This window comes from Miscanthus floridulus, chromosome 8 (assembly GCF_019320115.1).
Source record: "Miscanthus floridulus cultivar M001 chromosome 8, ASM1932011v1, whole genome shotgun sequence".
Taxonomy (NCBI): domain Eukaryota; kingdom Viridiplantae; phylum Streptophyta; class Magnoliopsida; order Poales; family Poaceae; genus Miscanthus; species Miscanthus floridulus.
This window is the reverse complement of record NC_089587.1, coordinates 63,382,277-63,407,956: the sequence shown is the minus strand read 5'-3', so window position 1 is coordinate 63,407,956 and position 25,680 is coordinate 63,382,277. Positions and strand designations below refer to the sequence as shown.

At 44.6% G+C, this 25,680-nt stretch overlaps 2 protein-coding genes, 2 non-coding genes and 3 pseudogenes across 4 annotated transcripts; all 7 read left to right on the top strand.

Moving 5' to 3' along the window:
- Positions 1 to 5,773: 5,773 nt before the first annotated feature.
- On the top strand, positions 5,774 to 7,785 carry LOC136472321 (multiple organellar RNA editing factor 9, chloroplastic-like). The gene is made up of 5 exons (XM_066470044.1): positions 5,774 to 6,168; positions 6,799 to 6,896; positions 6,986 to 7,051; positions 7,166 to 7,342; positions 7,417 to 7,785. Exons 1-4 carry the CDS (start codon positions 5,825 to 5,827, stop codon positions 7,336 to 7,338), a joined length of 681 nt encoding a protein of 226 aa, XP_066326141.1. The 5' UTR covers positions 5,774 to 5,824; the 3' UTR covers positions 7,339 to 7,342; positions 7,417 to 7,785.
- A 781-nt stretch (positions 7,786 to 8,566) lies between these two features.
- Positions 8,567 to 13,307, top strand: LOC136472319 (organelle RRM domain-containing protein 2, mitochondrial-like). The gene is made up of 4 exons (XM_066470043.1): positions 8,567 to 8,772; positions 9,618 to 9,686; positions 9,762 to 9,868; positions 12,902 to 13,307. Exons 1-4 carry the CDS (start codon positions 8,652 to 8,654, stop codon positions 13,025 to 13,027), a joined length of 423 nt encoding a protein of 140 aa, XP_066326140.1. The 5' UTR covers positions 8,567 to 8,651; the 3' UTR covers positions 13,028 to 13,307.
- Positions 11,339 to 11,446, top strand: LOC136478800 (small nucleolar RNA Z118/Z121/Z120). The gene has a single exon (XR_010764491.1). It is a non-coding gene; the product is annotated as a small nucleolar RNA Z118/Z121/Z120 (small nucleolar RNA).
- On the top strand, positions 11,757 to 11,858 carry LOC136478790 (small nucleolar RNA Z118/Z121/Z120; annotated as a pseudogene).
- LOC136478798 (small nucleolar RNA Z118/Z121/Z120) lies at positions 12,039 to 12,141 on the top strand (annotated as a pseudogene).
- Positions 12,355 to 12,457, top strand: LOC136478786 (small nucleolar RNA Z118/Z121/Z120; annotated as a pseudogene).
- Positions 12,635 to 12,739, top strand: LOC136478806 (small nucleolar RNA Z118/Z121/Z120). Its single transcript, XR_010764492.1, has one exon. It is a non-coding gene; the product is annotated as a small nucleolar RNA Z118/Z121/Z120 (small nucleolar RNA).
- Positions 13,308 to 25,680: the final 12,373 nt, after the last annotated feature.

Below are 25,680 nucleotides of genomic sequence, written 5' to 3'. Positions count from 1 at the left end.
ATAACATTTTGTTCCTACCCAACAAGACTTGAAGGAGCAGAGCGAGACTTTCAGAGCTCAACCATGAAGTGCTCGGGGGCTTGTCGATGCGGGACCCATAGGATACCCCGCAAAGGACAGAGAAGATCTAGTCTAACTAGGATTCTTCCCCTGTAATCTTAGTAGTATAACTATTAAGTAATCCTACTAGGATATCTCATTATAATCCGACTAGGACTCTGGCCTCCTGACTATATAAAGGAGGGCAGGGCTCCTAAGACGGAGAGAACGATTGTACAACACAACACTTGACGATCAATCCAACGCAGAGGCTAAGGCCGACTGGACGTAAGGTTATTACTCGATCTACGATCGAGGGCCTGAACCAGGATAAATCGACTGTGTCTTGCGTTAACCATCGAGTTCGGCACGCGCCGAAGCCCGAACATACTGCCCCGGGTACCCCCGTGGCAGGCTATCGGTGGTAGAACATCGACACTCGGCAAAGTCCAAAATACACTCGGCAAAGACTTTACCGAGTGCCGTACTCGGCAAAGGGCACTCGGCAAAAAATTAATCAGCAAAGAAGCCTTTGCCGAGTGCTTTTTGTTGGACACTCGGCAAAGCCTTTGCCGAGTGTCGGAAAAGCACTCGGCAAAAATTTACACTCGGCAAAATGAAAATGCGAAAAAACCAAAAAATAATAGCAAAATTTTTTTTTGGGGAAGACCGCCACCGGCCGGCGCCCGTCCGTCCAGCGCCACCGGCCATCGAAGTCGCTGCATTTTTTGCGCAAAGTTCGCGGCTAACGCGGCCGGTGGGATTCGAACGCACGACATCTCCCTCGCGTGTCTGCTGCTCTACCACTACATTACACTGTCACTTGTGTCTAAATTCCGTTATCTATCATCATATATTATACTAAACCGAGAGTAAATTGCTTGTTTGAGGCCCTAAATGAATTCAAATCAAAAAGTGGTCAACTATAAAGTTTCATAACTTTTTGAGATCTACAATTTTCATTTAGGAAGTTTTTTCATCCGAGGTCGTTTGAAAAATTCAAATTTTAAATTTGAGAGATCAAAACGTAGTTTTGCATGATAAGATGATTTCAAATCAAAAAGTTATCAACTACATAGTTTCATAACTTTTGGAGATCTACAATTTTCGTTTAGGAAGTTTTTTCATCCGAGGTCTTTTGAAAAATTCAAATTTTAAAATTTTCAAATTCAAACGCCGTTTTTGCATGACAAGATGATTTCAAATCAAAATGTTGCCAACTACAAAATTTCATAACTTCTCAAGATCTACAAAGTTTATTTTGGTCATTTGTTCATCCGACATAGTGGTAGTAACATTATTCACAAATCTTATATATCCCTCTTCTACTTTCATGAAATATATGAGACATATGAGAGAGATGTAGATTTTATGAACAACGTTATTGTCGTTTTGTCAAATGAAGAAATGACCAAAATAAACTTTGTAGATCTTGAGAAGTTATGCAACTTTATAGTTGAAAAGTTTTTCATTTGAATTCATTTTGGGCCTCAAAAATTGCTTTGAAAAAATAATTTGCCGATGGCCAAAAATGCACACGGCAAAATGCCTCTTTGCCGAGTGCCAAAAAAGGCACTCGGCAAAGACGTATTTTGCCGAGTGCCAAAAAATGGCACTCGGCAAAATACATCTTTGCCGAGTGCCAGAAAGAAGGCACTCGGCAAAGACGCATTTTGCCGAGTGCCGAAAAATGGCACTCGGCAAAATACATTTTGCCGAGTGCAAAAAAAACACTCGACAAAGACATCTTTGCCGAGTGCCGAAAAAACACTCGGCAAAGCCGTCTTTGCCGAGTGCCCGATAAAATACACTTGGCAAAGCTTCCGGCACTCGGCAAAGTGCCGGTTTCCGGTAGTGAAACAAGTTGGGGTGTGGTGTGTGTGTGGGGGGGGGGTGGGGGTGGGGGGGGGGGGGAGATAATAGAAAGAGGAAGGGCTGTATCCAATATCTACCGATATCTAACTAGTCATTATATGAACTCAACGTAGCTCAACAGGTTAGATTCTTTATGCTGAAATGTGTTTATCCGGGTTCTAAGTTTTCGACTTAACGTGGGTGCTCCATGCTCACCTATATGGTGGACGTATGTGTTCACGTGCCTACATCTATATTATGATTCATTGTTGATAGTGGGGGTGCATAGGCATACCAAATGATTTGCCAATATACCAATGAAACAACTAAATATGAGAGATATTATATGGACCATGATAACACTAATAGTGATAAAAAAAAGTTTAATGTCCTGTGTAGGAAAAATATTCGGTGCAAACCACCTTTTCCATGGAATCGTGAAAACCCTCTTAAAAACACACTTGGAGTTCCTAAAAATTTTAAAGCGATGTGTATCCATAGTACATCTATATATATGTACATTGTCACCCAATTGAAGGGTCAAACTTCATCTAGAAAAATCATTTGAAATAAACAAATTTCAACTGCATATGCACTAGAAGATAGAATTTTTGAGAATTTGTCTTCTAGTGCGTATACATCTGAAATTTGTTATTTTCATACATTTAAAAAAAAAAGAGTTTGAATGCGATAGATGCACTATGGATTTTTCATGTTTTCACGAGAAAGTAGTTTTCACTAAATATTTTCCCGTGCAACACTGGCAAACTTGTTGACAAGTCGAGGAGAGGCCACCACAGTTTTTTCACTAAATATTTTTACGAGAAAGTGGTTTTCACTAAATACTTTCCCGTGTATCAATAGGCTCGCGTAATCCCGGTGCTGCATGTGCAGCCCAGGGCACTTAGCTAGCAATCATCGTTGGCGCGCCTTCTGGTTTAGCCCATTTCCAGCCCACAAGCACCTCAGGAACAACGGGCCTGATTGGTTGATATCCAGAATTTGGTTGTCAAAACTTAGACAAGTCAAGATTTTAGCGGCCATTTGGTTTCGTACCAAAATTTGTCAATATATCACAATTGGCATGCCAAATCTATGGTAAATATTTTTGTCTAAGTTTTGGTAACTTTTTTCTTACAAAATCTTGGACATCGTAAATTTTGGTAGCCAACCAATCAGGCCCAACATCTTGCCAAAGGAATTTAGGGCCCGTTTTTTGGTGTTAAGAGACAAAATCTTTACTCCAATCTGTCCTAAAAATATCATTCTACCGAAAAGTCAAATATTTGTAACTTTGATCAAATATACATATAAATATTAATATTTATGACGCATAATTAGTATTATTAGATTAATCACTGAATATATTTTTATAAGAAACTTATTTAAAGATATAAATATTTTTAATATATTTTATATAAATCTAGTCAAATTTAAGAAAAAATGACAGTACGAACCCTACGGTGACAATTTTTTTGGATAGAGGGAGTATTTAACACTTGTGTGCTATATCAGTTCCCAACGTACGGTTTTTACTGGTCTTTTTCAGGTTCCATCTAATTAGTTTCCTTCCATAGTTGATTTTTATTTTATCCCATGAATATGTATTCTTTTATTGCATATCAGCTTCTTAATTACTCTATCTTTTCTTACTTGAATGCCCATAAATATCCTTAATTAGTTTGTCTCTTGATTAGTTTCCTTGCATGTCCAGTGGACTTTATTTGTTGCTACCCTTAGCAACGAGTGGGCACACGATAAGAGCCCAATTTGGAGACTGTCGCACCGAGGCTACAATATTCATCCACAGTGGAATAAAATAGGGGTCCGGTCATATGCCCCGAGTGTTGTATCTGCCCTTTGTCCTATCCCGTGTTCGTGTGTACACACTGACACAAAAAAAATTTAAAGACTTTGTTTGTATTCACCTCAATTCACATGAGTTAGAGTGAATTGTGGTAATTTAGTTTAAGTTCTGCTGTAATCCATCCTAACATATGTGGATTGAGGTGACTACATGTGTATCCAAACAAGACCTAATATAATAACGATAGCCCCCGTGGGAAGCCATGGCTGTATGTTGTGGATTTACAACACGTGTATGTGTGTAACCATCTAACATATATGAGGTAAAAAACATGATAGAAAAAACGACGTGGCTACTGCCCGGACGTCCGGACGCTAGCCCCCTGTCCAAACGCCCGCGCTGCTGCCACCCGTCTCGCGTCCCATGCCTACCCGCCCACACCAGTGGGGACTGCTTCCGCCTTCCCTGGCCTGACACCGAGGCGAGACATCAGAAAGGCGAGGAAGGAGATGCAACACTCGATCTAGTTTTGAAACATCCAGGTGCAACATACGACTGAAAACAAATGAAACACGCGTCTAACACACTTGCAAGAACATTTGGAAAAACACTTTAAACCATTGTAAACATACGCAACATCTAAATAAAACACTTGCATCATATGTGTGAAAAAACATATGCAACATCTAGATAAACACACTTAGTAACATACGTCAGGAAAAACAGATGAAACATTGAGAAAAGGAGTTTGCAATATACGTGTACAACCATTGCAACATGTGCAACATCCTGATCTACTTTTGCAACATCCGTATGAAAATACCTGCAATATACCACTGAAACATTTGAAACACTTGAAGCAGACGCTTGCAACTTGCATTTTTCACCCTTCTTCAGCACGACGCAGTGCAGAGCGGGGGAGGGCCGATCCGGCTAGCCGGCAACTGAGGATGGTGGCGCGGCCTGGTAACGACCAGTTACGCCTGCGCCTGGCCTGGGCCTGGCCAACGACGACCCCTCTCCCAGGCGCCTGGCCTGGGCGCGGCGAAGGACTTAGCACGGCGGCGTGGCGGGGGACGGAGGCGCCACTGCACTCGTCGAGCACGCGTATGGAGCTTGGAGGTCGAGGGCGAGGAGTCGGCAATGGGGTCCGGCTACAGCTGCAGTCAGTGGGGTGGCTAGCAACATACCTCACGCGGAGGATTCCTGCTCTCCGCGGGAGACGGAGGTGCCGTGGGGGATAGCGGGCGGCAGCGCGGGATGGAGGCGGAAGCGCGGCGGATTGGGACCGTCGGACAACCGCACGGCGTCTTGAAGCCGTGACGCACGAGCGCGGAATGGGGGAGACGAGCTTCCGCAGGGATTTGGTTTTTTTAGGCGAGCGGCGCGAGTGGAGCGAGGCGTCCGGCCTTTCCGAACTTCTTAATGGTAGCATTATCGTAGAAAAAATAACTGCAGACGTCAACCCATGGATAAAAAACATGATGATAGAAAAAATAATTGAAGACGTCAGCCCATGGCTAAAGAAAGAAATGGGGAAGAGAAAGAAGGAAAGGTGAGAGATTGACATGTGGGCCTGTGTCACGTGGGATCGCCACATCAACTCCACAGCGACGTGGCTTTAGAGTCTAATCTAGGGTAAAGCAAGTTTAAATAAACTATACTAAAAGTATGTTTGATATATAGGCTAGTTATTAGTTGGAAAAAAATTGACTTAAATTAGTTATGATTGACTAGCTAATTGGTTAACAACTAGTTGAAAACTTGTCTAACAAATTAGTTCATCTATTAGCCTTTATATTTAGTAGAGCTAATTGAGGCTAATTTTTACACCTGTCTAATTAGCCTTTCTATCAAACATGTCCTAAGTTCGCTAAAAAAGAGATCAATCATGTCAAAGAGTTCTGTGGTAAAAAGATTTTTTTTTAAAAAAATAGAAAACCTCTGTGGCCATCATCTGGCCCGGCCACTCACGCTTGTAATGGGCCGGCTAAAAAACCCTCGAAAAAAAATCTTCTCCATCCTGTCCTGTCCTCTTTAAAGTGCGCACGGAGACGGACACTCGCCCTCTCTCTCTTCCGCTCTCACCTTATCCCCTTGCGGCAAAAACCTCGCGCGCTTCCCATGGCCGCCTCCCTCCCGACCACCGCCGTCGCCGCGCGCCTCGCGGCCCAGGCCTTCGCCTTCCCGTCGCCCAAGCCTTCGTCCGCCCCCGCCTTCTCCGCACTCCCGCGTGCCGCCGCCTTCCCCGCAATCGCCGTCGCGGCGGCGCCCCTGCGTCCGCGCCGCCCGCGGGAGCCGAGGCCGACGGCGGCCGGGGCCGGGGGCGACGAGAGGGAGACGATACTGCTCCCCGGGTGCGATTACAACCACTGGCTGATCGTCATGGAGTTTCCCAAGGACCCCGCGCCCACCCGCGAGCAGATGATCGACACCTACCTCAACACCCTCGCCACCGTCCTCGGCAGGTACTCCACTGGTTCCCTCACCGATGCCTAATTGTAGTCCGCTCGTGCCACAATTGCTCACTGCTAAATTGCAAGGGCAATATGATTGGGGGAACAAAATGCTATTTTTCTGTAGTGCCAGTGTTGGGGCGGCGATTGCTCACATGCTAAATTGCAATGACAATATGACTGGGGAACAAAATGCTACTGTGTTTTTCTGTAGTACCAGTGATGGGGTAAAAGGGGTAAAAGACGAAGCGTTCTAGTTTTGATAGGGATGGGTATTGGAAACCCACAAATCTCACACATTAATCATGTTGGTAGCTACTGCCTGGTCAACAAGATTGAAAAATGTCTAGCATACACACAGGGAGTGGCAGTTAGATAGCACCTAGAGGTTAGAACATACAACACAGTTTCGTTTTCCATGGTTACTACACATATATGTGAAGAGTGACATTTCGCAGCCTGATGTAACCTGCTGTTTAGTTTAGTGCCACCATTTTGTGATGCCATACAAAGACTAGTCCTCTAGTTCATCGACCTGATAAGATGGCCGTGACATGGTTTCTTTTTAGTTAAATCAAATAATTGTGTGCAACTGCACATATGATTCTAGACTGAATGTTCTGTTGCATTGGCATTTGGCAGCATGGAGGAAGCCAAGAAGAACATGTATGCCTTCAGCACAACCACTTACACTGGGTTCCAGTGCACTGTCGATGAGGAGACGTCGGAGAAGTTCAAGGGTAAATCCTTAATTGACTAAACCAACTAACCAATTGTTCGAAACATTTTTGGATGGCCCTGGCTGAAGCTGTCATTCCTATTCCTGTAGGTTTGCCTGGTGTTCTGTGGGTGCTTCCTGATTCCTACATCGATGTGAAAAACAAGGACTACGGAGGTCAGTGCAGTGCTGTGGTCCTGTTGATATCTGCATGCAGCGGCACTTTTAGATGCTTCTGGCTTCTTTCATCACAAGTTGTTCAACCCTTGTCGCTTTTCTCCATTCATTCAGGTGACAAGTACATCAACGGTGAGATAATTCCCTGCACGTACCCAACCTACCAACCAAAGGAGCGGAGAACATCCAAGTATGAGAGTAGACGGTATGAGAGGCGAAGAGATGGCCCCCCAGCCAGCAGGAAACCAAGGCAACAGGCGCCTCAGACTGAGTCAGCATCTTCATGATGAGGTAGAAAAATGCATTCAAATCTAACCATATGTTCAGACTGGTGTCTAAACTTAACCCGGTGCTTCTTGTATCAGTTTTGCAGGCATTTCCACATACTTACTAAAACAAAAGAGCACGCCTAATTCTGTCACTTCGGCACTTTGGCACCACATACGGACAGGACAGGCAGATCCATCACCAGCCCAAAATGTCATGCGGTACTGTCCAAGCAGCCTGGGCTGCTTGTATCTGGATCACGTGGTTGTGTGTGCTGATATTTTGAGCTAGGTGTGAGAGAAACTGAAAACCCTACTATTCAACGGACTCCTAGTGAAATGTGTGATGCCGACTGGTCTAGCTGTATTGTTGATTGTGTGAAATGTGTGGCTTTTCCCTCAGGGCATGTTTAGATTGAATGAAGTTGGCATTTAGCCATGGGATCATAATTCATACTCGTATTGTTATGTTCCGATCGCTGAATTAAGTGAGATTTGCAGGTCCTTTGAATCTGATGTGTTTCTGTGCGCACTGGATTGTGTCATTGTGAAATGCTGGCTAATGTTTGATCGTAGGATATGAATCTCGATGCTCTCTCTCACACTCCTGAACTCTAAATCATCCATCGTTAATCTTTTTTATCCAAGGAGGTTGGTTTGTAATGGAATGGCCTAGCTGGCCAGCCATTAGAACTAACGAGGTCAACTGTTCGGTTGAATTTAATGAAGAATTGCTCAACTTCTGCTTTTGTTGAAGAACTGTTCATTCATCTCGTATTTGGCTGTGCTCCGCTGCACTTTTAGAACGGTTGCTGCAGCCGTTGCTGCTTGGTAAAAACAGTATCTGCTGAATTGCGCTGCTTCAGCCAGCAAACACATCCGTATCAGGCTTGGTTGTCTCTTGTTCCACAATTTACTGAGAATCCTGTGGTAAAGAAATTTACGTTAAAAATTATGAGAAAAATTCAGAACTGTATATCAGACTTGGCATTATTGTTTCGCATGAATTTTGTAGAACGATATTCGCAAAAAAAAAAAAAAAAAGTAAAACGGTATGCTCCAAACAGCCTAAACGAGGACCCGGGCAGTGAAGATCTCAGTCATTCAGCTGCTAATCCGACGGCCACGAGATATTGCTTGCTGAAAAAGAGAAGCAAAACGAGAGGAGGGTATTCTGGTCAATTTCAGAGTAAAACCCTGCCGCCGCCACGGAGGGGGTAGAATGGTCATTTAACGCGGCGCCCTAGAGGGCTCTTAAACCCCCAGGTTTAGCAGTGGCGGCGTATCCCTAATTCCACCTCCAGCCTCTCTGCACCAAAGTTCCGGCGGCGGCGATGGCGGCGGCTGTGGCGAGGTCGGGGTTCCGGCGCATGTTCTCTGTCTCTGCCTTCGCGCCGCCGAAGGCGCCCGCCCCGCGCCCCCAGGCCGACCCCTCCCCCAACCTCTTCGTCTCCGGTGCGGCTCCTCCTCCCTTCTCTCCTGTTTCCCTTTTTCTGTTGAAGCCTATGGCGGCGATCTCCTCTATTGGTTTAGCTCGATTGGCTCGAATATTGAATCTCTGGCGTTGGCGGATTGTCGTGCGGCCGTGATTTTACCTGTCCGTTAGGTTTGGTGGCGCTGGATCTCGTCCTGGTTAATGTATAGAAATGGTTTAATTGTTAGCTTGCTCCTCAGAAATCTGGGTAAAATTTTGATTTGTGTACTGATTGCGAATGGAAGCACAGCCTATCCATCCACGTTGCTGGAGAATGACCATGTAGGTTTTCTTCATTCCAGCCTAGGGTTTTCTATACTGCTGGTGATTAGTTTTGTTTCCATTTACGTACCCCATCATAGGTGTTGTTGGCTACCAAGTAAATAAATTGGCATAAAAAAATTGCCCACAAGATACTAGAACCAGATCACATGAGAATGGGGGAGCCCAATAATTGAAATCCCTGATCATTTCCCTGTCATACCATAGTTTCAATCGTCTGCACTTGGGGGATGAAATGTATTAGCCACCTTAGTTCGTCATTGTGAACATATAAGGAACTTCATAGTTTGAAACTAGTGAAACTCGACAATGACCTAAAAGCACAACTTGAACGCAGTGTGGCTATACTTTAACACCAGAAGTCATCACAGAAAATGACATCTAATTGATTTGGATGTTGCTAATTTTTTAGTCTTAACAAAAGAAAGATGGCAGTATTGAGCTCACTTTTATTACAGAATTAGAAATAGGATATTCTGTCTCTTCCCCTGTAGTGTATGTTTGATGTTCCCATTCAATTCTGATTTCAGCATCTAATTTGCAGGATTAAGCAAGCGTACTACAACTGAGGGACTTAGAGATGCCTTTGTGAAGTTCGGTGAAGTTGTGCATGGTATGGTTTTCTCCTTCCTTTGCCATCCTTTTTGCGCTAAGGATTGGAAGCTTCTCATTTATCTTCCAATTGCAGCTCGAGTTGTGACCGACCGTGTCAGTGGGTTTTCTAAGGGATTTGGCTTTGTAAGGTATGCTACAACTGAAGAGGCAACTAAAGGAATAGAAGGAATGGATGGAAAGGTATGGTTACTTTACATTTATTTTGTCTTATATAAATTGAAGGAGTGCTGTTTTATAGTGCTTGCTGCTGTCGATTTCTGGACTGCAGCATTCCTACCTAAAAAGTCTCTCTGATGGGGCAAAACATTAGTGCGAACTATGCGCGGAGCATAGATTTCTTGTGTTTGTACGGTGGACACAGTCCATAGCCTCTGTTTGATTTGACCCATTCGTTGGTTCCTTCCTGTCTGACTATTCTTTCGTCTGCTTGAGGTCACATGCATGTAGCCTCTCTTCTGGTGAGTCTGCCACACCAGGTAGACACTTCCATCAACCCTAGGCACTTGTTCCATGATGTCATGCCTTTTGATTGTTTCCCTTCAGTGTGTTCTCTGCTGCCTGATGCATAGTGAGAACTGGTGAAGATGACTCTGATCCGATTGTATGCCCAGCTAGTGGCAATTGGGAGGCATCCCAGTTTTTGTGTCTGCTACTGCTTTGTCTTTATGTTATGAAATGACAGTGATGAGATCTGAAAGGCCGGTCTTACGGCTGCCTCCCAGTTTCCCAGATATGATGAGTCTCTTGTCTTCTAGGAGTGGGATGGTAGTAGCATGATGTGATTCGGCGAAAGGTTCTCTGAGCCATATACTCAATTCTATCTTCTTTTTACAATGGATCTCTTCATATTTCACTTCTTCCCTTGAAAATGACTTGGCTTGGCTATCGAAATGGCTTGTAGTAATACAATATAGTTATTTACCTGTAATACCTTGTTTCAAAAACTAAGCACCAGATCTGTTCAGTGTGTGAATTGCAATACCAGTGTAGAGCAGGAACGTTATTTGGTAGTGACAAATGCAAAAGAAAGGAACTCCAAATGTTTGATGGACTAGAGAGTTCTATTTTTCAATAGTGCAACCTCATTGCACTTTCCCACAAGCTCAAAAAATTGTTCTGGCCTGTATGGCCCATTGGTTGGGACAAACAGAATATTATTGTTGTCCCTAGAACCTTTAATCTTCCATTGCATAGTGGACCAGGATAGGTTGGGCCATCCCTTTTGCAACCTTGATAACAGGGCCTGTTATATGTGAACTGTAGATTACCTACCAATTACCATAATTTTATGGACATTTTCTCTTACCATGAGGCCGACTTTGGTGCCAATTTGGTTCCTCACAAGTATACGGCTCTCACTATTTGTGTCAAACTTAGCAACTACTGTCTCTGCTTAATCTTGCTCGACCCAGACACATGGCCATCACATAAATGAAACTATGCTGTGATTGTACTGTAAAAATGTGAAGTTAAATTTGTGGGCTAAGTGGCCAACTTGAATTTCCATTACTATGCATCTCGGTATGGGTATGACCCTTTCTAGTTACTACTGCTTCTGCTTACATCATTCTAGACCCTATAGTTGAAAAGCATGAGTAGTGTGCAAGTTTTAATATTTTATCGTTTAGGGTTCAGTTTTATTTCATCCCTGGCTTCTGTGATGATCTGTAAAAGGACGGTATATGAGCGAGGTGGTTCTCGAAAGGCCATTCCTTGCATGATTACATCCAGAACTTCAATTGAAAATATGAGCAAACTTTATATTGCAATAAAACCCATATGCTCATTGTTATTGTTCCGTTCCATGTAGTTCTGTCAAAGCTTTTTGTTGCCTTTTGTTTTTATATGCTCCTTGTATTAAATGTTTTGCAGCTATCTAAATCCTTTTAATTTTATTGTGTGTGAACATGAGCTATTTTGACAACAATTGTTTGCCTATATTGAAAATCAGATGACTTTTCAGCAAAACTATTATGCTGGTCCTATCATTGTTTGTATCTTAAGATACTGTAGCTTTCTAGTAATATTTTGATTTTGATTTGTTGTACATGTAAATCTTGTCTATGGATGATTGCTATGATGACTCCTATTAGGACGGTATCTGAAGGGGACAACTTTTGTTGCATCCCATCTGATTATACCAAAACTGAATATGGTTTCTGAGCAAATCTAGCTGTTCCACTGAAGAACCCAATCAATGTTTTACCCTTTGCGATTAACCTGATTTATGTAATTACATTTGCTGCTTTCCTTGTGCCAACATTATTATTATATTATTGGCATTGCCCTTATCTGTTTCCTAGCACAGTTTTGTCTTCTGTGTTCTCTTCTGGGTCATGCTTGTTCTTTATGTTTGCTGTGAGGACTCCTACTAGGATGGTATCTTAAGGGTATGACTTTTAAGTGCAGCCCTTCTGATTATACCAAAACTGAATATGGTTTCTGAGCAAATCCAACCATACCTCTGAGGAACCCAGCCAATGATTCCTTTTTTTTTAATCAACCTGACTGATGTGGTTACGTTCTTCACTTTCCAATGCCAACATTATTATGGTGTTGTGATTGCCCTTTCCTGTCTCCAGGGCTTTCTTCTGTCTCCATTTTTGGATCATGCTTGTTCTTTATATTTGCCGTGAGGACTTCTTTTTGGATCATGCTTCTATTTATGTTTGCCGTGAGGACTCCTATTAGGACGGTATCTTAAGGGTATGACTTTTAAGTGCAACCCTTGTGATTATACCAAAACTGAATATGGTTTCTGAGCAAATCCAACCATGCCTCCGAGGAACCCAGCCAATGATTTGACCCTTTTTTGTTCAACCTGATTGATGTAGTTACATTCTTTACTTTACAAATGCAAACATTATTATGGTGTTGGGATTGCCCTTTCCTGTTTCCTTGCACAGATTTCTTCTGTCTCCATTTTTGGATCATGCTTGTTCTTTATATTAGCCGTGAGGATTCTATTAGGACGGTATCTGAAGGGGTTAGCTTTTTAAGTGTGTACCTCTTGTGATTATACCAAGACTTAATATGGTTTCTGAGCAAAATTCAGTCTTACTATCATGTGTCTTAGTCTTAATCTTTATGAAAGATATTGATGAGCAGCATGTCAAAGTTTGTTTTCTTTCTTGTATAGCCATGCTTCAATGCATCCTGATATGCAATTCTCTCCCTTCCCACGGCCCCCTGACAGCTCCATTTTTTGTGCAGTTCCTTGATGGATGGGTTATTTTTGCGGAATACGCTAGACCCAGAGCACCGCCGGAGCAAGCAGAGACGAATTCGCAGCCGCAGCAATCATGGGGTGCTCCATCAAGTTCCTGGGGTGCACAGTAAATGAAGTAATATCATGAGAGCCCCCATCCAGCCTGAGGCTCAGGGCTCTCTGCGGATTGAGAGGCCGTCAATTCAGCATCTAATCCATATAGATATATTGTGCGTGGTGTCCCAGGTGTGAATGCCCTTGTCGTTCCAATATTCCTACCGTGTTTGGGCGGTCGTTCCCTCGCGTCCATGTCTTCCACATGAAGTGGTAGTTGTAGTAGATCTGGATACGGACCAAAACAAAAGATATTCAGCAACACTCGAGAAAACGGTCGAAAACCTTTGCGAATAATGCCAGCCAGCTGTTGTGCTTGTCATGCTGTGTGGAGATGTCATGCTGTGTGGAGATGTCGTTTGGTTGAATTGTCGTCGCTCTTCTCAGCTTGTGGCATGTGCATATGATAACGCGGCATCTCAGTAAGGACCTCCGGTGGGAGCGGTCTGTCGGTTCTGGGCTGATCTGTGCAGCACATTACATCCGTGATCTGATCAGCAGTGCATGATCATCTTTTGTTGTTGCGTGCTGTTCTCGTCTGGCTTCTGATTTGCCCACATGGTTTCCAGAAGTGGTTGGGCTCGTGTTGCTTGATATGGTTTGATGCTGTTGATTTCACCATTGGTGCGCTTTGCCTGCTGATGCCGGTGTCTCCGTTTGGTGTACCTGCAGCCAGCAAGCTGGTGATGCACGACACTGCTGTGTGCTGTGCTGTCACAGTGTCACGTATACCTATGGTCTGGGTGTTCAAGTCTCAATGGTGTGGCCTCTGCTGCTTCTGTAGATGCTTCCACTGTTCCGTGGTCTGGCCAGGTTCGCCATCGGGAACCCTAGGCCCAGTGTGTCGTCCCTGTCGAATCCGAGCATGGGCGCCACAAGCCTTGTCATCGGCGTCGGCGATGAGATATCCAGGTGATCCGGCGCCACAAGCTTCGTCGTCGGCGATGAGATATCCAGGTGATCTGGGCGGAGCCGGTGTGAATTGAGGTGGCCGGACTGCCTCAGGGGTTTCTTTCAGGGGGTCGTGCGCGCACTGCAGATATGGGCAGCGCGAGATCAAAGTGACGGCGAGAGGTGCCCGGTGTCGCAGGCAAAGCACCTCGTCCAGTCCAGCTACGCGGACTACACTCCTTGCACGGCTGTTTATATCCAAATCTTAAATGGGGTGGTGTTTGAATGCGTCAACAGTGACTTGAACCAAACCAAAATGTGAGAGTGACCTATAGCAACTACATAGCACAGGTGTAGCTGAAGCTAATCCACACAGTAAGAAGGAAAAGGCTGGCCTCTTTTTTTTTTTTTTTTTTTTTTGGGGGGGGGGGGGGGGGGGGGTGTTGGACATATCTGATTTAAAAAAAAAAACTAACACACCCAAACAGGTGAGATTCTAAAAATCCCATAACACATTTAAAAAAAACCAATGATCGAAAAACCTAAATAATTCTCTTATCCCAAACCCCTTTGCTGAGGTCGGAGGAAGATGTCAATTGCGTAGATCAGATTGCCTTTGTCAAAGTCCTGATTTTTTTTTGTTTCTGTTGTTTTAATTTTAAAGTTGATTTCACATAATTAAAAATATATTTTGATCTATTTTAACATGCGTCACAAACACTACAACTATTTTAACACCTAGCACAGTATAATTACAACTGCCTCTGCCTAAAAAAAGTATAATTACAACTGCCTCTTAAAACATCAGCTACTGCAATACTAAGTTTTGGAATAGTACCATGAATAGCTGTAATTCTGTGGAATTCATTCTCTTTATTTGTATTATGAAGTACCTCCTTCATTCCGAAATGATAAACGTATTTTAATTAGGGGAAAGACATACAAAATAAATTTCCCTTACAATATGTTGTTAGTTGCTAAAGATCAATATCGTCTCAGAGTCGGGCACTTTGAATACAAATCTATTGATGCAAATTTTATGTTCTAAACTTGTATATAATTGAACTAAATTTTGTAAAATTTGACTTTTCTTTGGATAAAATACGATTATATATCATTCTAGGTGAAGGGAGTATTTATTACAAGATTCTTATTAGCTTACACGGACACTCTGGCATGACTAAAACATGGAGGATACTTGTATATAGATCAAAACTTCAGATTGTTTGACCACGTGTTCCAAAACTCTAGTGATTTGGTGCACAATAATAGCGCAAAGTTGTTGATATTAACATCAACATTGGATCTTTCTCAATCCCTGAACTAGAACTCCTGCACATGATCAACCAACCTTTTCTGGTGCTTTATGCTAAACACGAGAAGAAACCAATGCCACCACCTCTTCCACAAATGCTTCTAGAACAACTATGTATATCACTACAAAAATGTAATTAAAGGTGTCCTTTCATTTTACTTCTCATGTAGGAGACGATACAGTATCTAACCTTACATTCTTGATCGCTACTTTTTGCAAAATTAGGTTAATATGGGTACTGTTTCCGTGCGTGCCAAAGCATGTGTTTAGAGCAACTCCAACAATGATCCCCTAAAACAAAACCTCTTATACTTGGGATTTTAGAGCTTCTCCTATTTTAAGGGCATTGTTTACTAGGCTCAACTCCAGTAGTTGTTGTCAATTTTGGGTCTATTTGTTAATCATATTACTCTTAATCTTTTTTTTAAAAGAAAATCTCTCCTATTATTTCCCTGCTCCCATCCTCGCCTAGTAGGACAAGGGGCTCATTGAGGGAATCCTCTGCTCCCGCCCCCGTCTAGCGGGAAATTTTTTATTTTTAACATGTTTTTTAAACTATTTTTAAAACTGACATTGTTTATTTTTTTTTCAAAACTAACACTTTTGGACGTGCCTGTTTGCACGGCGCGGCGAAACAACTCTGCCGCACCATGCATGGTGGCCCTACAAGGGTGCGTACGTGGCAACGTCCCGCCCCGCTCGTCGCTGACGTGGCAGGCCTTGCCGCGCCACCGATCAGGGCGCGGCTGTGACACGCCACCCGTCAGGGCGCGGTAGAGCCAAATAGAGGCCCCGCGGCCCAGTCCCTTTCCTCACTCTCTGTTTCACTCCGCGCCGCACAGCAGCTGCCTCCGTGCCGCCCAGCCCCCGTCGCCACGCCTCCCAGCCCGCACCGCTGCGCCATTGCCTCCCAGCTCCCCCACGGTCGTCCGCTGAATTTTCCTCCCTTGCCGGCCCCTCCCTACCTTCCCCGAAGCTCCTCCTCGGCCTTGTCAAGGTAATGAAGCTCCTCCTCGGCCTCCACGGTGGATCGAATGATTTGAATGAGTAGTTAGGGTATGGAGAAAAATATGAGTTCGTTAGAACATTGGATTGAAGGATTATGATTAGGATTGCCAATTGAAAGGATCAAGATGCCCAAGGGGGGTGAATTAGGCTAATTCTAAATTTTCTTGCAATAATCAAATCCTACGGATAGCCCAATTAACCCCTTGTGCCTAGAAAAGTGTTTCTATCAAACTAACGTACAAAGGACTTGCAACCTATGTTCCAAACTTACTCTAGCATTGTAATTCTATGAATGTAAAGACAAGTATTGAATTGCTCAAAGTAAATACTCAAAGTAAATGCTTAAAGTAAATATTCAAGGTAAATGCTCAAAGTAAAGAGAGAGAGGAACGCGGCGATGTTTTGCCGAGGTATCGGAGAGTCGCCACTCCCCACTAGTCCTCGTTGGAGCACCCGCGCAAGGGTGTAGCTCCCCTTGATCTGCGCAAGGATCAAGTGCTCTCTACGGGTTGATTCTTCGACACTCCGTCGCGGCGAATCACCCAAAGCCACTCACAACTTGAGTTGGGTCACCCACAAGCTCCGCCGGGTGATCACCAAGCTCCCAACCACCACCAAGCCGTCTAGGTGATGGCGATCACCAAGAGTAACAAGCACGAACTCTCACTTGACCACGCGAAGCCTAATGAGAAGATGGATGCACACTTTGCTACTCTTGATTCGCTAATGAGGCTACTCTCTTGGATTCTCAAATCTCAATCACCTCACTAGGACCTTGCTCTTCTTGGCACTCACAAACGTATTTCTCAGCTCTTGGAATGAGCAAAAGTCACTCCACACACGAGTGGAGCTTCTATTTATAAGGCAGCCTGAAAAACGAACCGTTATAAGCTTCTGCGGGGTGACCGGACGCTCTGGTCAGTTCAACCCGCGAACCAGTAAAAATGAGTTGATCGGACACTGGCAGGGTCCGGTCGCATGAAACTCTTACTGGAACCTTACTGGACTCGACCGGACGCTGAACCCTCAGGGTCCGGTCACAGATTCCCTTCTCTGAAACCTTACTGGAGTCGACCGGACACTGCCTTTCAGCGTCCGGTCACTTGACCTCTCCAGCGTCCGGTCGCACCGAACGTAGACAGCTGATCAAATGAACTGACCGGACCCTATGGCCAGCGTCCGGTCGCACCGGGGCCAGCGTCCGGTCAGCATTTGACCCTCCATTCACTTCCAACTCTCGATCATATATGAATGAAGTTTGCTCCAAAGGATCTTAGGCATTCATAGGAGCTACCTAGAGCTAGTTTTAACAAGTGTGCACCACACCTAACTCAGTAGTCTCAACTAGGTCAAGCTACCCGTCCATACCCCCCTTAATAGTACGGCCAAAGGAAAAACAAAGTCCTAAACTACTACAAGTGTCACTCCAACTCCAATCGACACTTAGAACTAGTTATCCTTAACCTTGTTGTCCATCCTTTGAAAACCGAAACGATTTCCATCATAGGGGCATGACAACTTTGATTGCCCAATCGATCTCCATTACCATGACCTAACTTAATTGCATCTGCAAAACACACATTAGTCATAGTAATCTTGTATTGTCATTAATCACCGAAACCCTACTAGGGGCCTAGATGCTTTCAATCTCCCCCTTTTTGGTGATTGATGACAATACCATCTCGAGTATGTGAAAGAGTGAGGTTTTTGACGGGCTTGGTTCATATAAGCTTTTGTCGATAAGAACAAAGGTGTTAGACAAGCTTATATGACCCAAGCCAACACAATGTACTCAAAGGATATGAATTAAGCATGAGTACTAGTAACAAAGCTCATTTGCATCGGAGTATAAACGCGGAAGCAAAGGCAAATGAGCATAACACAAGTGATATGACATATAAATAATGTAAAATAGCAAGCACACATGTCATATATCACAATCACGTAGATAGCACTATCACATATATATAATAGTATGCATGAAAGTAAACACACGAATGCATAATAGTAATAGTGTATCACACAAATAAAACTCCAAATGTATATAAGCTAATACTAGATATCTAGCTCCCCCTAAAGCACGCTCTCCCTGAGTCTACATACTCGAACCCTCTCCCCCTTTGGCGTCAAACACCAAAACCTAAGGGTCGGTCGGTGGGGCTGCAACGGATGAGTCGGGCGCTGAAGTGCGTGGGGCCAGCTAGAACTGGGCACCATCATCATCTGACCCTAAGCTCTGAACTAACTGACCCTCTGTAGCAGGAAGTGTCGCTGAAGTGGTCTGGGTCTGAGCTAGGGCTGGTGCTGCCTGTGAAGCTGCTAGTATGTCTGTCGTAGGATCTGAAGAGGCGACAGATGAGGGGAGCCTCTGAGCAGTCACTACGACTGGGGCTGCTGTAGAAGGACCGACAGTATGCATATGAGGCGGTGTAGGCATGCCGGTCAGCTCGCTGAAAGATGCTCCAAGACTCCTAGAGACTGACGTGTCAGGAATAAATAGCGAGGATGACTGCTCTGGTGGGAAGCCTGTGTGGTATGGAGTGAACTGCGGGGCAACCACCGGTGAGGACAACCACTAGGACACCTAAACTGTAGGTGAAGCAAACTGAGCTAGAGGCTGTCCCTAACTCTGAAGCCCGCTGGGCTGTATAGCTGGAGTCGTCGTGGTGGAGGCAGGCTGAGCAAGCTGGGGCAAAGGCTGTGGCAGTGGGGCCCCAAGTGCTGTCACTATATGCTGCATAAAGCCCATAAGCTGCTGCTGCATGAGTATCTGCTGCTGCTACTGCTGGAGAAGCTGCTGCTGCTTCTGGAACTTGTCCTGACGAGCCTGGAACTGTGCGAAGTTGGCAGTGGTCTCCTATGCCTGTCGTGCCTGATCCTGCTGCATCCACTCAAGAATGACAATCAATGCGGGATCTGTCTGCGGTGCTAGTGGAGCTAAGCTAGAACTGACAGCCTCTGCATCATGTCTGCGTGGAGGCATCTGAGGAATCGGCAGATAGTCATCATCCGAGCTATCACTGGACTCAGTCATCTCCTGCTGTGCTTCAAGCTGCTCCTCCTCTGTGGTGGCAATGCCTCTAATGATCTCGTCCTGCTGAGCTGCTGACTCTGGAATATCTGGACGACGACTGGGATGAGCTGGTGCCTGTGGAGTGCTGTGCCTGATCCTCTGTGCCATGTTATATGCGGGAAACTCTGTGGTGGCAGCCCTGTACTCTGCAACCAACTCAGGGGTCCTAACGTGTACACACTGTAGCATCAAGAATGTGACCTAATGTCCTGCTGAGATGCTGACTCTGGAATATCTAGACGATGACTGGGATGAGCTGGTGCCTGTGGAGTGCTGTGCCTGATCATCTGTGCCATGTTATATGCGGAAAACTCTATGGTGGCAGCCCTGTACTCTGCAACCAACTCAGGGGTCCTGACGTGCACACACTGTAGCATCAAGAATGTGACCCAATGTGCATAAGGAAGCTGTCGGTGACCCTTGAATCCCTCAGCAATAGTATCCTCCATCTCTGATAGAAGGAGGTCCCAAATGTCGAACACGGTCTGCTGCATCAGGGCATTAAGGAGCCAGAGCTATAGGCGAGTCAGACCCTCTCTGTATCCCAACCTGGGAAGCAGTGTCCTCCTGATAATGGCCTCAAGCACACGAGCTGTAGGAGTCAGGTCACTGGGGTTCCTGCTTGACCCCTCACCAAAGGGCTCCTTGAAACAATGTCGCACTAGATCTGTAGGGGGCACCAACCCTCCATGAGGACGCCTGGGAGGCTCCTGCTGTCCATAGCATACCTCATGCAACTTGACAGGCTGATCCTGTAACCTCAGTATCTCCTGGGCCCTGAAACTCATCACCCTATAATCTCTACCATTGAATGCAAAGTGAATAAAGTTGTGATGTGGATCAATGTAGAGTGAAGCATAAAACTGCTGGACCCAAGATGGTACATATACTCCTATCCGACCAATCAGATCTACGAGCCCTGACAAATATGACAAGTAGGGGTGGATGTGCTCTCCAGCTGCTGCCACAATAGACTCCAAACTGCAGACTCTCTGTGATCTGAACACTGCCCCACTGTTGATATAGGCATTATAGAAATCCTCCTGGAGCGACGTGTAGAACCCCTCTGCTGCTCTCTCATCCCTCCTTGAAGGAAACCACACATCGAACTCAACAAATCTCAACTGGCAAACCTATCTGGCTATGGCAGCCCTCAGGTCGAGGTGTACCACTGGAGGCGGACCCTATGGTCTAGGCAGTGGGTGTGAACCCCTACGCTGTGTAGCTGCCCTAGGTGGAACTGTGGCACTGGTACGACCAGAGCGGCGTAGCTGGGGTGCCGACATGGTCTCCTCGGCCTGCTGACCCTCCTAAGTCTCCTAAGCTAGCTGAGGCTCTGCTAGTGGGGGCTACTGCTATGCCTCCTGTTGGGACTCCCCTTGAGGTTGAGCCTCCTCAATAGCCAGTCAACGTCCTACCATCATGACAGTCCCAGGTGGACCACCATGAAGACGCTCAGCCTCCTCAACTGCTGCCCTCTGTGCTGGTGTGAGCTATGGATCTGCTATGACAACACCACTACGAGCGCCTCCTCTCTCGACATGCTCTACGGCCTCTGCAACAGCTGCTGCTCTCGCTGTCTCTATGTCAGGGTACTTGCGTTTCTTAGATGTCACCTACTTCGTTGCTTTGCCTTTCGATCCTGTAGGCTGGCGAGGCGGGGGCCTCTGGTCATCATCACCCAGGCCACCACCAACGTTCTTGGTGCGAGCCATCTGATCTGATAAGAGGGTGAACTACCGCTGATGAAGATCAACTATCAAACTGATACTCTCGAGGCTTGGCCTCGATCCTTACTCACGAGCTTGGCTCCGAGTTGACTGCCAACTGTCACAAGACCCTCAACGGCACCGACTCGCTACACGATGGAATAGATGGATATACAAATAAATATGATATATCTAATAGATGTGAAAACCTAAGAAGCAAGCAATGTAGGTACGAAATTGAGACGACGGGCAAGCTACCTGACGATCAGCGATCCAGGAAAAGAAAAAAACGTCACACAGGGAACCTTGGAACCGACTAGGGTTAGGGATCGCGAACCACTTCGAAGAATTGGCGGCCCTGGATGTGATTTGACATTAGTGATTGAATCAATCTAGGTCATGAGCAGCATAATGGGGTTGCTGGGGCATGGTCTTATCGGTGAAATCGATGGCACAACGGTTGTGAGTAGACAATGTAGGGCACACCAGGACACAAAGAAGCACGGAAGCAGTGCTGGTGATCGACGGCGAGTGAGGCGGTGGCACTGCTCGGTGGCGCACCGGCTAGGGTTCGGCTTGGCGGTGCGGCGCTCAGGCACAGGAGGACTGCAGCGGCTAGGGCACGGCTAGCACGCAAGGGAGTTCGGCACGGGCTACGGTGGCGCGGTGAGCTACGGCGGCGCTAGCTAGGGCTCGGCTTGGTCATGGCGGGATGCGGGCAAAAGGGTATGGTGGTTCGGTTAAATAGATTCCCAAACATGATAGAAAAGGAAACGGAGAAGGAGTCCTGAAGCCGCACGGGATCCACTGATCGGACGCTCTGGTGGTAGCGACCGGATGCTACCACCCAGCGTCTGGTCAATTCCAGAGAGGTCCAATTCCTCTAGAATCGGGACCGGACGTGTCCGGTGGTCCATGACCGGACGTAGGCAGGGTCCGGTTAGTACAGCTTGTTCTTCCTTCGATCGACCGGACGTTGGATCCCCTCCTGACCGGACGCACAAACGCAGCATCCGGTCACTCCTTCTGCATTAGTTCACCTCCTATGAACTGACCGAACGCTGGACAGCAGCATCCGGTGCACCTTTTTTAGCAAATCTTCAAAGTTCCTTCACGCTGCCTGTTCCCAATCAGGTCCCAACTTGGATAAGATCCAAATAAACACCAATTGGGACTGATGTGAGTGACCTCTCTCAAACCCTCATATTTTTCAAAATATTTTGCCTTAGGCTATTATTCTTTTTAAGAAAATAGGCAATAAAAGGGCAAATGGAACAAAACAACATTCATGCATATGCAATACTTGTAAGTAAATATAGTTGCTTGTCAAGTTTGATCCAAGGTTAAGCTTCTTCACATGCTTTTCGGCGGTTATCTTAACCATGTTAGACAAGCCCTATATGCATTGCCAAAAATTAAACATGTTGTATATTACAATGAATGCAAGGGACAACACAAGCTCAATTTTTAGTGAAGTTACTAAAATCAAGTACATTGAGCTCATTCCGCAATCTACAAAATGTAGCCTCATCTAGTGGTTTAGTGAAGATATCCGCTAATTGATCTTCGGTTCTTACACTTTCTAGTGATATATCATTCTTAGCAACATGATCTCTTAGAAAGTGATGGCGGATATCTATGTGCTTGGTGCGAGAGTGTTGAACCGGATTATTTGCAAGTTTTACCGCACTTTCATTGTCACACAAAAGAGGTACTTTTTCTAGAACTACACCAAAGTCTAGCAAAGTTTGTTTTATGTATAATATTTGTGCACAACAAGCACCTGCGGCAATGTATTCCGCTTCGGCGGTGGACAAAACCACACTATTTTGTTTCTTGGAGGACCAAGACACAAGTGATCTACCAAGCAAATGGCACCCTCCAGATGTGCTCTTTCTATCCACTTTACATCCGGCATAATCCGAATTGGAATAGCCAACTAACTCAAATATTGCTCCTTTGGGATACTAAAGGCCAATGCTTGGTGTGTGCTTAAGATACCTAAGGATTCTTTTTATGGCAATTAAATGTGTTTCCTTAGGACTAGCTTGAAATCTAGTACACATACACACACTAAACATGATGTCGGGCCTAGATGCGATTAATTATAACAAGCTACCAATCATAGAACGGTAGAGAGTTTGATCAACCAGGTTACCTCTCTCATCTAGGTCGAGATGTCCATTGGTAGGCATTGGTGTCTTAATTGGCTTACATTCATCCATTTTGAATCTCTTGAGAAGATCTTTTGTGTATTTTTCTTGAGAGATGAAGATGTCTTCTTTCATTTGCTTGACTTGAAAACCAAGAAAGAATGTAAGCTCACCAATCATGGACATCTCGAATTCCTTCGACATCAATTCACCAAATTCTTTGCATGAGTCTTCATTTGATGATCCAAAGATGATATCATCAACATATACTTGACAAATGAAGATATGCCCATCAAGCTTCTTGGTGAATAGCGTGGTGTCGACCTTCCCAATGGTGAAGCCCTTCTCAATGAGGAAGTCCCGAAGGCGCTCATACCAAGCTCTTGGGGCTTGCTTAAGCCCATATAGTGCCTTGGACAACCTATAAACATGATTAGGATATCTAGGGTCTTCAAACCTAGGAGGTTGATAAACATAGACTAGTTCATTAATAAAGCCATTTAGAAATGCACTTTTCACATCCATTTGATATAGTTTCATTTCATGATGTGATGCATATGCAAGAAGGATACGGATGGCTTCTAATCTTGCAACTGGTGCAAAGGTCTCTCCAAAATCCAAACTTTCAACTTGAGAGAACCCCTTTGCAACTAGTCTTGCCTTGTTCCTCACAACAACACCTTGATCATCTTGCTTGTTATAGAACACCCACTTTGTTCCAATGACTCTTGCACCTTTTGGTTGCTCTTTAAGAGTCCAAACTTCATTGTGAGTGAAGTTGTTCAACTCTTCATGCATGGCATTAATCCAATCTGGATCTTTAAGAGCTTCTTCTACCTTAGTAGGCTCATAGCATGAGACAAAAGAGTGATGAGCAATAAATAAAGTAAGTTTTTGAGATCGAGTTATTACATCCTTTGATGGACTCCCTATGATGAGATCTTGTAGATGATCTTGTAGGAGAGGTGTATTTCTTCTATTGACCACTTGGGGAGGAGGTTGTGGAGCATCAACATCTTGTGCTTGTACCACCATTTGCTCATGGAAGATATGAGTATCTTCATTTTCTACTCTCCTATCTTTTTCACCATCTTGTGGTTCACTTGATGAAGAAGATTGATCAATGATTTGTACATCATCTTTTGGCTAGATGTCTCCCACCGGAATATTCTTCATAACCTCCCTCAATGGTTCATCACCTACATCATCAAGATTCTCATGTGCTCCTTGGGAGCCGTTAGATTTATCAAATTCCACATCATATGTTTCTTCAACCAAGCCGGTGGCATGATTAAATACTCTATATGCTTTCAACTTTGATGAGTAACCAACAAAAAAACCAATATCACAACATCTTTGGAACTTCCCTAGGTGTTGCTGCTTCTTGTAGATGTAGCATTTACAACCAAACACCCTAAAGAAGGAGACGTCCGGCTTTTTCCCATTGAGCAACTCATAAGGTGTCTTGCCAAGGAACTTTTGAAGGAATAGGCGGTTTGATGCATAGCATACGGTATTGATTGTTTCTGCCCATAGAGCTTCGGGGATGTTGTACTCATCTAGCATTGTCCTTGCAAGAGTGATCAAAGTCCGGTTCTTCCTCTCAACTATACCATTTTGTTGAGAAGTATAGGTTGCGAATACTTCATGCTTGATCCCAACTTCATCACAATAGGCTTCAATGTTTGTGTTGTCAAATTCTTTCTCATTGTCACTTCTAATCTTCTTGAGCTTCACTTCAAACTCATTTTGAGCTCTCTTGGCAAACTTCTTGAAGCAAGATGTAACTTCGGATTTGTCATGAAGAAAGAACACCCATGTATACCTTGAATAGTCATCCACAATCACAAGACAATAGAGATTTCCTCCTAAACTCTTGTATGTTGTTGGTCCAAATAAATCCATGTGTAGGAGTTCTAGCACTCTTGTGGTTGATATGAAAGCTTTGGTTGGATGAGTGTTTGCAACTTGCTTGCCGGCTTGACATGCACTACAAAGCTTGTCCTTTTCAAACTTCATATCCTTCAACCCTCTCACCAAATCATTCTTTATAAGCTTCTTGAGTGAGCTCATCCCAACATGAGCAAGTCTTCTATGCCATAGCCACCCAAGTGTTGTTTTGGTGAATAGGCAAGTCTTCAAATTTGCATCTTCGAAGGTGAAGTCAACTAGATATAAGTTGTTGTATCTAAATCCATTGAATATCACTTGATTGTTTTCTACCTTGGATACAACAACCTCCTTCTCAGTGAACAAGTATTGGAAGCCAAGATCACACAATTGTTCAATGGATAGCAAGTTGAAGCTCAATGAAGCAACATATAGCACATTGGAGATGGAATGATCATTTGATATTGCCACTTTGCCCAATCCTTTAACCTTGCCCTTTGAGTTATCTCCAAATGTTATTTTCTCTTGCCCATCTACCTCTTCATCTAGTGAGGTGAACATACAAGGATCACCGGTCATATGTTGAGTGCAACCACTTTCAATAACCCAATGACTTCCACCGGTCTTGTAG

Excerpts from the sequence above, each read along its gene's own strand:
- LOC136472321 (XM_066470044.1), top strand. The coding sequence starts at position 5,825 with ATGGCCGCCTCCCTCCCGACCACCGCCGTCGCCGCGCGCCTCGCGGCC. Across the intron at positions 6,897-6,985 it reads GACGTCGGAGAAGTTCAAGG|GTTTGCCTGGTGTTCTGTGG; the intron begins GTAAATCCTTAA and ends CTATTCCTGTAG. Across the intron at positions 7,052-7,165 it reads GAAAAACAAGGACTACGGAG|GTGACAAGTACATCAACGGT; the intron begins GTCAGTGCAGTG and ends CCATTCATTCAG.
- LOC136472319 (XM_066470043.1), top strand. The coding sequence starts at position 8,652 with ATGGCGGCGGCTGTGGCGAGGTCGGGGTTCCGGCGCATGTTCTCTGTC. Across the intron at positions 9,687-9,761 it reads GTTCGGTGAAGTTGTGCATG|CTCGAGTTGTGACCGACCGT; the intron begins GTATGGTTTTCT and ends TTCCAATTGCAG. Across the intron at positions 9,869-12,901 it reads TAGAAGGAATGGATGGAAAG|TTCCTTGATGGATGGGTTAT; the intron begins GTATGGTTACTT and ends TTTTTTGTGCAG.